At 35.1% G+C, this 10,727-nt stretch overlaps 2 protein-coding genes across 3 annotated transcripts; one reads left to right on the top strand and one right to left on the bottom strand.

Annotated features, from left to right (window-relative positions):
• Nucleotides 1–773: 773 nt before the first annotated feature.
• On the top strand, nucleotides 774–5,325 carry LOC101887654 (vacuolar protein sorting-associated protein 4). 2 transcript variants are annotated; one of them, XM_059121853.1, is made up of 7 exons: nucleotides 774–880; nucleotides 1,329–1,475; nucleotides 1,532–1,667; nucleotides 1,738–2,457; nucleotides 2,521–2,605; nucleotides 4,984–5,127; nucleotides 5,203–5,325. In XM_059121853.1, exons 2-7 carry the CDS (start codon nucleotides 1,340–1,342, stop codon nucleotides 5,302–5,304), a joined length of 1,323 nt encoding a protein of 440 aa, XP_058977836.1. In that variant the 5' UTR covers nucleotides 774–880; nucleotides 1,329–1,339; the 3' UTR covers nucleotides 5,305–5,325. The 2 variants fall into 2 exon arrangements, with proteins under 2 accessions (XP_058977836.1, XP_058977835.1); XM_059121852.1 differs by having other exon boundaries at nucleotides 804–961.
• A 628-nt stretch (nucleotides 5,326–5,953) lies between these two features.
• On the bottom strand, nucleotides 5,954–8,996 carry LOC101890913 (EP300-interacting inhibitor of differentiation 3). Its single transcript, XM_059121854.1, has 4 exons — nucleotides 8,832–8,996; nucleotides 8,544–8,767; nucleotides 7,957–8,460; nucleotides 5,954–6,234 (listed from the first exon to the last, which is right to left on the bottom strand). Exons 1-4 carry the CDS (start codon nucleotides 8,905–8,907, stop codon nucleotides 6,145–6,147), a joined length of 894 nt encoding a protein of 297 aa, XP_058977837.1. The 5' UTR covers nucleotides 8,908–8,996; the 3' UTR covers nucleotides 5,954–6,144.
• Between the last annotated feature and the right edge of the window lie 1,731 nt (nucleotides 8,997–10,727).

Here is a 10,727-nt window from a genome sequence, read left to right as displayed (position 1 = left end):
GATCTAAGTTTGACAATAATATTACGATGTACCAAGTTTGGATCAAATCGGATACTCCATGTTATTGTGCCAAATAGATAGACTCCAAATGTCCTGACACGTATTTGGTCCAAAGAGACCTAGACCGTTATTCGATGAGGCACGTTTTAGCCGTATAAAATGATATATACCCTATCAGGCCATATCGCTGGGGGTATAAATATGCATCTATGTGTTGGAGTTTTTTAGTGTCATATAAATATGCAATAGTTGGTCTTGTTTATTTTTAAATTTTTAATAAAATTTGAAATTTTGTTGTTATTTCACAAGATTGAATCTAAAATAGTAGGACAATACAGTTTTATCATTATTTTTACGATGTGTTGCCCATTAACGTCAAAAAAATGCATTTATTTTGCAACCGAATTTGAAATAGTTCCAAATTATTGTATGTTTTATTCAAAGCAATACACACACATGCACAAAATGGGTATATTTTTGACAAATAAGGACACCATAAGAAAAAAATGTAAGGCTGCAAATACATAAAAAGCTTGAAGTCATGGCTAGGCATATTAATGTCAAATTATAAAGAAAAACGACGGCAGGATTTTAGTGCGGCTCTGTAATTCCTTTGTGAAATGTCACAAAATAGGCCGTGCCATAACTTCAAGCTTCTTATGTACTTAGCCCTTTATTTTGTCATGATTGTACCAAGCTTAATTCTCTCTACCACTAAAGTACCGACCTATAAAGCCCTAATTGTCAAGGACAACAATCGATAAACCGATTAGTCAAAAGACGACCTAGACATCCCCTATCAATCAATTCGTAATCCTAATTGTTGTTTTTGTGTCGCAAAAGAAGAATAGCTGGAATTTGTCGGTGAAGAAGCGAAAAAGTAATAGAAATATAAGGAAAAAACGAAGTAAAAAACAAAACAAGTGAAATTTTTTAAAACATACAAAGAGGTAGAACTAAAGTACGTATACGATGACAAAAATTATGAACGAATATTTTCTCAGTTTCAACGCAACAAATTATTATTCAAAACATCTATCTTCGAAACACACAAAAAATTACTACCGAGTGATGGATGCATTAGTCATACAATTTTTGTTTGTGCACTGATGAGAAGCGCAGAGAAGAATAACATTCTTTTTTTTTTTTCATAATTTGTATCCCTACACAAATGCTTGCTGTCATACACAACACACAGAAAACAAACATTATAATCTATGATGTCACTCCTAAGCCAGAGTGGTGGTGAAGGAACCTACTGGAGGAGTTCGACTTCCTTCGTGTCGTTTGTTTATTGATTTGTGTTTTGTTTTTCTAATTATTTTTAGTTGGTTCGGTCATGGCTGCTGGTACAACACTACAGAAGGCCATCGATTTAGTGACTAAAGCGACCGAAGAGGATCGCAATAAAAACTATGCTGAGGCTTTGCGTCTGTACGAGCATGGTGTGGAGTATTTCCTTCATGCCATCAAATGTAAGTGATTTAAGATTGGGGTTTAGAAGTTATTTTTTGATTGTTTTGTATTCTAGACGAGGCCCAAGGTGAAAAAGCTAAAGATTCTATACGGGCCAAATGTTTGCAATATTTAGATCGTGCCGAAAAACTTAAGGAGTACTTGAAGAAGGGCAAGAAAAAGCCTGTCAAGGAGGGTGAATCGAGTTCCAAGTAAGTAAATGCTGGCATTTCCGCCCCTTTTTATTATTTATTAAATGTTCCTCTCTTTCATTATGTTCAGAGATGATAAAGATAAGAAAAGCGACAGTGATTCGGATGGCGATGATCCGGAAAAGAAAAAACTACAAAGTAAACTGGAGGGTGCCATTGTCATTGAAAAACCACATGTCAAGTGGTCTGATGTTGCCGGCTTAGATGCCGCCAAAGAGGCCTTAAAGGAAGCCGTTATTCTACCCATTAAATTCCCTCATCTCTTTACGGGCAAACGTATTCCCTGGAAGGGTATTTTACTTTTTGGTCCACCCGGTACCGGTAAATCATATTTGGCCAAAGCTGTTGCCACCGAAGCAAACAATTCCACATTCTTTTCGGTATCTAGTTCGGATCTCATGTCCAAATGGTTGGGCGAATCGGAAAAGTTGGTAAAGAACCTCTTCGAATTGGCCCGCCAACATAAGCCCTCCATTATATTTATCGATGAAATTGATTCAATGTGTTCGGCACGTTCCGATAACGAGAATGACAGTGTTCGTCGCATCAAGACCGAATTTCTGGTACAAATGCAAGGTGTCGGTAATGACACGGATGGTATTTTAGTGTTGGGTGCCACCAACATTCCATGGGTTTTAGATTCGGCTATTCGTCGTCGTTTTGAGAAACGTATCTATATACCCTTGCCGGAGCCACATGCCCGTTTGGTAATGTTTAAAATTCACTTGGGCAATACAACACATGTCCTGACCGAAGAGAATTTACGCGAATTGGCTGGTAAAACTGATGGGTGAGTTTGTAAGATTTATTTTAGGGGATTTATTTAATGTTATCGTTAATTTTTGATTTTTAGGTACTCTGGTGCCGATATCTCGATTGTGGTACGCGATGCCCTTATGGAACCCGTTCGCAAAGTACAAACAGCAACACATTTTAAGGTATTGGAATTTGTTTTGTTTTCATTGATAATTTGAGAATTCTCTGAATTGTTGAAGTTTTGCGTGGCGTTTTTGGGACCAAATGATCGGCACTTAGGTTCCCGCCAGATATAAAATCTTCTAGAGAAACACATTAATCAGGGTTTATTTTGTGGTGGAAATTTTTGTTCCGCAATTCTACCAAAAAGGTCTCTTTGTCTGGTCTTTGGGTTTCAATTTGGGGTCATTTGCATACGCACGAACGAAGGCTGTTTGTCGATTGAAATAAGAGTTCAACTCCACACATATATGTGTGATCGAGTGGATCCTATGCCATAATTACCCCACAAGAAATGGTCTCCATGACGTCATGAGAAGGTATTTCACAAGAGTGGAATTCCAAAAAAGTAAATTTTTAATTATTTCGTAAATATTGCTCCTTGTATAAGTATTGAAATTGTGAGCCTTTGTGGGTGAGGTACCAGAAAGGGTTGGCAGATGTACACTATATTCACAACAGATATTGCGTTAACAAAAATATTTGGATGTGTGAAATTTGAAGAGAATTGGATGCTTATTTCGGATTTTATGATCGTTTTGATTATTCAAAACACTGACCCTTTGTGGGAGAGGTACCAGTAGGAATGGTCCGATCTCTACCATCTTTGTAAAAGATCTTGTGTTGATAGAAATGTCGAGATATACCAAATCTGAATGGAATCGGATGTTAATTTCGAGTTGTTAGTGCTTCATGATTATTCAAAATTTCGACCCTTTGTGAGGAACGTACCAGAAATAGTAAACCGATATATCCCAATTTCACACCAGTTCTTCGGTTAATAAAAATATTGCGATGCGTGTAATTTGAAGAGAACCAGATGCTTATTTCGGATTTTATGAACTTTTTGATTATTCAAAACCTTTACCTTTGTGGGGAAGGTACCAGAAGGAATGGTCCAATTTCCACCATCTTTATAACAGATCTTTTGTTTATGGAAATATTCAGATGTGCCAAGTTTGAATGGAATCGGATTTTAATTACGTGTTTTATGAGCTTCATGGATATTCTAAAGTTTGAGCCTTTGTGGGGGAGGTACCAGAAGGAGTGCGCCGATATATTCCATATTCACACCAGACCTTGGGTTAATTAAATTATTGTGATGTGTGCAATTTGAAGAGAACCGGATGCTTATTTCGGATTTTATGATCGCTTTGATTATTCAAAACATTGACCCTTTGTGGGGGAGGTACCAGAAAGAATTGTCCAATTTCACCCATCTTTATAACTGATCTTGAGTTTATGAAAATATTGAGATGTGCCAAGTCTGAATGGAATCGGATGTTAATTTTCTGTTTTATGAGCTTCATGAATATTGAAAATCTTTAACCTTTGTGGGGGAGGTACCAGAAGGAGTGGACCGATATATCCCAATTTAACACCAGATCTTGGGTTAATAGAAATATTGCGATGTGTGTAATTTGAAGAGAACCGGATGCTTATTTCGGATTTTATGATAGTTTTTATTATTCAAAACTTTCACCCTTTGTGGGGGAGGTACCAGAAGGAGTGGGCCGATATATCCCATCTTTATAACAGATCTTGTGTTGATAGAAATATTGAGATGTACCAAGTCTAAATCGAATCGGATGTTAATTTCGGGTTTTAAGAGCTTCATGAACATTCACTATTTTAAAACCATTTGTGGGGAGGTACCAGTAGGAATGGTCCGATTTCTACTATCTTTGTAACATATCTTGTGTTGATAGATACATTGAGATGTGCCAAATCTGAATGGAATCGTATGTAAATTTCGTGTTTTATGAGCTTCATGAATATCCAAAATTTTGACCCTTTGTGGGGGAGGTACTAGAAGGAGTGAACCGATATATCCCAATTTCACACCTGACCTAGCACGGATACAAATAATAGAATTTGCAAAGTTGGAGCAAAATCGGATAATCCTTTCCTTTTCTGTGCAGTAAATTATTTTATTTGAAAATGTGGACATTTTGTGTGGGAGGTATCAAAAGAAGTGGACCGAGAGGAGATGGGCAATATCTCCGAACTCGATTTAAGTTTGAAAATAATATTACGATGTATCAGGTTTGAATCAAATCCGATACCCTCTTCGAGAGTAATTGTGCGCACCAGCCATCCAAACAGACGGTTGGACAGACGGACGGACATCGTTAGATCGACTCCAAATGTCCGGAAACGGATTTGGTCCAAAGAGACCTAAGGTTTACAATTTTTATTTCAATGAGGCACGTTTTGGCAAATGATGATAAATACCCTCTCTAGCCATATGACTGAGGGTATAAAAATCAACTTTATGAGGATTTTTAAGAGATTTTTAAAAAATATCAGTTGATTGTAAATTTTGAATTTGCTATTTCAGCGTGTTACTGGTCCCTCTCCCACAAACAAGGAAATCATATGTGACGACTTGCTGGTACCCTGCTCCCCAGGCGATGATGGAGCCATCGAAATGAGCTGGGTAGATGTGCCCGGTGATAAATTGTTCGAACCACCTGTAACAATGGTAATTACAATCCATACCCTTAACACACACACTTTCTCGATTTTGCTAACATTAACCCAACCCATTCAATTTCAGCGCGATATGTTAAAATCATTGTCACGCACGAAGCCAACCGTCAATGAAGATGATTTGATAAAGCTGCGTAAATTCACAGAGGACTTTGGTCAAGAGGGCTAAGCGGCGGGTGCAGAATATAAACGAATTGAAGGCGGGTTAAATTAAATGTTATTATTAAAAAAACAGCAACTTCTTAAGCGATATTAAGCTCTTATTGTTTTTTTACGTCTACTTTTGTATTTTCTTTCGTCCTTGTTGGTTAGTTTTCATATCATCATTTAAAGAAAGTATAAAAAACAAATTATTTCAAAAATGGTTTTTAAAGTACCATCAAAAGGCAAGCATTTTTTTGTTAATTTTGTTCCTTTAAAATTTATTTTTTTTTTACAATATATAACGAGATTTATGCAAAACAGATAAGAGTGTTAATAAGAATAGAACAAGCAAACAAAACAGATTCTCAAAAATGCAAATTAAAATGTATATTTTTATACTAAAGCCCGATTATACAAGAAAAACAAAAGAGAGAAAAACAAATTGAATGGCAAAATTCAAAGGAAAGCCGTTAAGACCACTAAAATATGATTAGATAAATGATTTTATTTGACTCCATTTGCGTAACGCTAATTATTCGGCCCTTAAATATATATACTTTTAAATATTTGGAATTTTGAAAATAAATTATTGCCTATTTATCGTAAAATAAACAACAACAAAAACCTTATTGTAATTATAAGACAAAATTATAAAAAATTACACACACACACAATTCTGTGTTTCTTATTTTATTTTTGTAAAAACTAAGATTTGGACAATACAAGCAAGGTACGTAGGTAAGTAACATTAGACTTCTTGTCGAATTTGTAAAAGCGAACTTTATGACATTTGTTTTTAAGGAATTATAAAATGTCATGGTTTGTAGAATGTGTATTTTGCTTTGGAATATGCCTACAAATATGATCAATCATTTTCATCATCTTCATTGTGCTCCTCGATATCAGTTGGTATATTTAACATCGGCTCCTCTATATCGTACATTTCGATCATTCTCTGAAAAAGAAAAATATGAAACGTTATAATTTTTTTATAGTATTGGGTTCTTTCAAAATAATTTTCAGATCGTTGATATTTTAATTAAAATTTAGATAAATTAAATTCGAGTATTTTTTTAATAAGCGGATTTTTTAATTCTCTTTTTTTTAAATATATTTAAAATTATCGGAAAAATTTTGAAATAGACTTTTTATACCCTCAGCCATATGGCTACAGAGGGTATATATCTTTGATGCGGTCAAAACGTGCCTAGTCGAAATAACGGTTTTAGACCCTAGGTCTCTTTGGACCAAATCCGTTTCAGAACATTTGGATTCAATCTAGCGATGTCCGTCTGTCTGTCTGGCTGGCTGATGCGTACGATAACTCTCGAAGGGAGTATCTGATTTGGTCCAAACTTGGTACATCCTAATATTTTTGTCAAACTTAGATCGAGTTCGGAGATGGGTAATATCGGTCGAAATTTTCAAAAAAATTATTTTCTGCACAGAAAGAGAAACCATAATCCGATTTTGCTCCAACTTTGCAAATCTTAATATTTGCATCAGTGCTAGATCAGGTGTGAAAATGGACAATGTCGGTCCACTCCATCAAGTACCTCCCCCACAAATGGTCAAAATTTTGAATAATTACAAGTCTCATAAAATGTGATATAAGAATATTTATGTTAACCCAAGGTCTGTTGTTATGATGGAATATATCGGTCCACTCCTTCTGGTACCAACCCCACAAATGGTCGAAATTTTCAAAAAAAAAAAATTATTTTTTTTTTTTGCATAGAAAGAGGAACGACAGTCCGATTTTGCTCCATTTTTGCAAATCCTGATATTTCGTCAGTTCTAGGTCAGATGCAAAGATGGATAATATCGGTCCACTCCATCAAGTACCTCCCCCACAAAATGTCGAAATTTTGAACATTAATATTTTCATCAACACAAGATCTGTTAGAAAGATGTTAGATATAGCACCATTTCTTCTGGTACCTCCCCCACATAGGGTTCAAGGTTTTGAAAGACAAAATGCTCAAAGAAAGCGAAATTAGCATCCGAATCCATCCATCCATCTCCTCAAATTTATACAAACATTTTTGCTAAGACAAGATTGTGAAGATGATATACTGCTGCCAACCCCTTCTGGTACCTCACCTACAAAGGGTCACAATTTTCAATACTTATGTCTGTCATAATTTGCGAAACAAGTCGGCGATTCTTTACAACTTGCTATACCTAAATATTTATCTTAACCAGAAATCTGATATAAATATGTGTTTTATCGAAATTTATGATTTCGCATAAAATTGGATATAAATGTTTGATTTCCTTCAAATTTTGTGCATGCCAATATTTTTATCTGTATTAGATGAAGTATGAAAACGGAATACTTCCGGCGCTATATCTTTTACCTCATGCATATTTCAACATTTTCCAAAAATTTGCATATATCTCATATAAAGTATAGGAAATAGTCGATATTGTCCAAATCTGGCACGTTGTAATATTTTTATCAGTCTTAGGTCAGATATGAATTGGTTAATATTGTCCAACTGCTTTGGAACCTCCCCCATAAAAGTTAAACAGTTTTGATAATCATAAGTCAATGCTAGGGGGTATATATCTGTCGGCAAAACCGACTGATACTATTTTACTTGTTTTCTTGTAATTAAAACTAAAAAAGATTCCAACTTGTTTCGTTTGGAGCATTTCCCAATTCTTTCCTTACCTGCACCAAATCCATACTCAGCGAACATATCGACTGTGATGTATCTGGATGGGCATCTAGCTCGTCTTTGTGAGCCAAACGGACATGAGGCAAACCGTCACTGCCACTACTTTCAATGGCAATATTTCCATCACGGGCCAAGAATGCCATTTGAAATGCATTTTCCACGGTATTCATAAAATCATGAGGATCAATGATTAGCTTGTAATAAGGTATCGGTTGCCGGTGATTCGCACGAAAAATCACATCAAGTTGTTTCAGTAATATATTAACTTTTTCCGCACCACGATCACCACGTTTTAATTGTTGTATCGTCTCGGGCTTTTTCTCCTGACTGAGTACCGTCCGCCGTCGTTGTTGTCTCTCCTTGACAATACGTTCTTTGGGCTCGATATCGGCGGCGCCCAGCATAGATGATTTGGTGGCCACCGATTTGGAACAGAACAAAGCCAACCGGGTAATATCTTGCCAGTTTTCGCCATCATTATGGGATATTAAGGCACTCTGTAAAGGGAAAGGGAATTTATATGCAATAGTTCTAGAAAATGCCCTTGTGTGGGAGAGTGTGTATGTGTCATTGTTCTTACTATGGCATTCTGATACATTCCATCATTGAATTCAGAGCTGGCCTGCAATAATTTCGATATTGACTCATGGGTACTCTTGAGAATTTGTGCATCCAGCACAACTTCACTGGTATTTTCTAGCTTATCACCAATGCTACCCTCTTTGTGAATGTTATCATTACGTTCTATGATATTTCGCAAGGCTGAACATGTTTCACTTTCTTCGCGGGTTCCAATGCATTTATCTGTAAGCAAATATCAAACTAATCGAAACTTTGCAATTATAAATGGGAAAATGAGAATAATTACTTATTGTCTGCAGCTCATCGATAATTAATTTATAACGCTGCTTTCGATCCGTCGATTGACTTGCGCTTTGGTCCATATCGTGTTATTTTAATTGATAAATTATTTCTTCTAAAAACTGCATTTGTTTACAAACATCCTACTAAAGATAAGAGCATTATGAATTACAACCCATCTGGCAAGGTTACCAAAAAGCGGTAACACATCTGTAACACAACCATGGCGTTTACGGCTGGCGTCGTTAAAAAACAGATATTGGTGCTGCGCAAAATTAACAACGGCGATGACCATGTGTTGAGATTGTAATGACATGTATAAGGCGCCATTAGACGAAATGTGTGTTACTTTGTAGCCTGATAGATGTATTCAGACAGATGCTTTAACGCTAATTAACATTCATTTGTCAAAAATTACTAAAAAGTTTCTGCAAAAATAAAATGATTTTTAAATGTTTTCTTATATAACATCATTCAAGGGTTATTATGGTATAATTATTAAAAGGTAGTTACCAAAGACATATATAATAAGATGGGGCATTTCCTTGTTGATTTGATACAATAGATGGCGCTGGTAGTGGAAATATATGTTATGTCCCCATATAGTCATGACATAGCCATGCATATAATGACATAGCATTATGTTATAATATAACAAAGCTGACACTTTTATAGGATTTTCTTGTATTCGATTCTATGTACACGGAAATGCTATGGAATAGATTTTTGAAACCATTTTCTGCCATTTTTGCCACTTCGGAATAACATATTTCTGTAATATTTCCAATGCATTTTCTAGATTTCGTTTTTTTTTTCTTTTCAAAAATGAGTAGATTTGTATATTTTGTATTCCAATCGGAGGTTGTTATGATATGCATTTTTAAAAATTTTTTCAACAAAATTTCAATTTCAAAATTGATTTGACAGTTCATTGTCCCAGCAGGTATGTCAACGCTACTACATGTATTCTTCTACCATGCCGAAATCGTAAAGACTACATCCATGGCAGAAGAATACAGGTAGTCGCATCAACACAGCTGCTGGGACAATAAACTTTCAAACCCATTTTACAATTGACATTTTTTAATGAAAAATTATTCAAATATGTCAAAATTGTTGAAAACTGCATGTAATTACAACCTCTGATTGGTGTCATATATGAAAACTTATACAAATCTACATTTTTTTGAAAAAAAAAAAAAACATTTTAAAAATGTTCACATATCAATGATTCCAAGTGTTGATGCATCTACCCATATTCTTCTACCATGGCTACATCAATGAAAGTCCTGATTTATACTAGGCGATTTTTTTTATACCGTTCTCCTTTGAACTTGCCTCTTGCTTTTTTACAAGGCAATTATTTTTAGCAATTTTCTTTTCCATCATTGCCTTTCCTGTTATTTTTATCTATATTTTTATACAAAAAAAAAAAAAAAAAACACACAAATGAAATTGCCAGAAAATTACTAATACGAGCAAATTTTTTTCTATTTCCATTCCCTTTAAACACTCTTCTACAAGCAAAGAATTGTCGGCAGGAAACTTGCCTTACAAAAATTCTGACAAACATTTATGTTACGTCATTTCCCAATAGTTCTTTGACAAATGTTCAATTATAGATTTGTTGTCGTTGCTACAAAGTATTAAAAATGTTTTTTTTATAATAAAACCCTATAAAGTCTTTTTATATAAACACAACCGTTAAGAGGTTTCCGGTCATCTAAGTGGCTGTAAATTCAAAATATGGCAACCCTTTAAACTTGACAACACTCTCTCTCTCTCTTCTCCACCACTAATCCTTATTATGTATTAACTCTTTAAGAGTTAACTAAAGTTTAAGCTCTTTCAATCAGTATTTGTGTTGATTGTTGCTACATTGCGCACAACCGATCTTGTCAGT

Source organism: Musca domestica, unplaced genomic scaffold (assembly GCF_030504385.1).
Source record: "Musca domestica strain aabys unplaced genomic scaffold, Musca_domestica.polishedcontigs.V.1.1 2, whole genome shotgun sequence".
Classification (NCBI taxonomy): Eukaryota; Metazoa; Arthropoda; class Insecta; order Diptera; family Muscidae; genus Musca; species Musca domestica.
This window is presented reverse-complemented; position numbering and strand designations above follow the sequence as displayed.

Excerpts from the sequence above, each read along its gene's own strand:
- LOC101887654 (XM_059121853.1), top strand. The coding sequence starts at position 1,340 with ATGGCTGCTGGTACAACACTACAGAAGGCCATCGATTTAGTGACTAAA. Across the intron at positions 2,458-2,520 it reads TTGGCTGGTAAAACTGATGG|GTACTCTGGTGCCGATATCT; the intron begins GTGAGTTTGTAA and ends TTTGATTTTTAG. Across the intron at positions 2,606-4,983 it reads AAACAGCAACACATTTTAAG|CGTGTTACTGGTCCCTCTCC; the intron begins GTATTGGAATTT and ends TTGCTATTTCAG.
- LOC101890913 (XM_059121854.1), bottom strand. The coding sequence starts at position 8,907 with ATGGACCAAAGCGCAAGTCAATCGACGGATCGAAAGCAGCGTTATAAA. Across the intron at positions 8,768-8,831 it reads CGATGAGCTGCAGACAATAA|ATAAATGCATTGGAACCCGC; the intron begins GTAATTATTCTC and ends ATTTGCTTACAG. Across the intron at positions 8,461-8,543 it reads GAATGTATCAGAATGCCATA|AGTGCCTTAATATCCCATAA; the intron begins GTAAGAACAATG and ends TTCCCTTTACAG.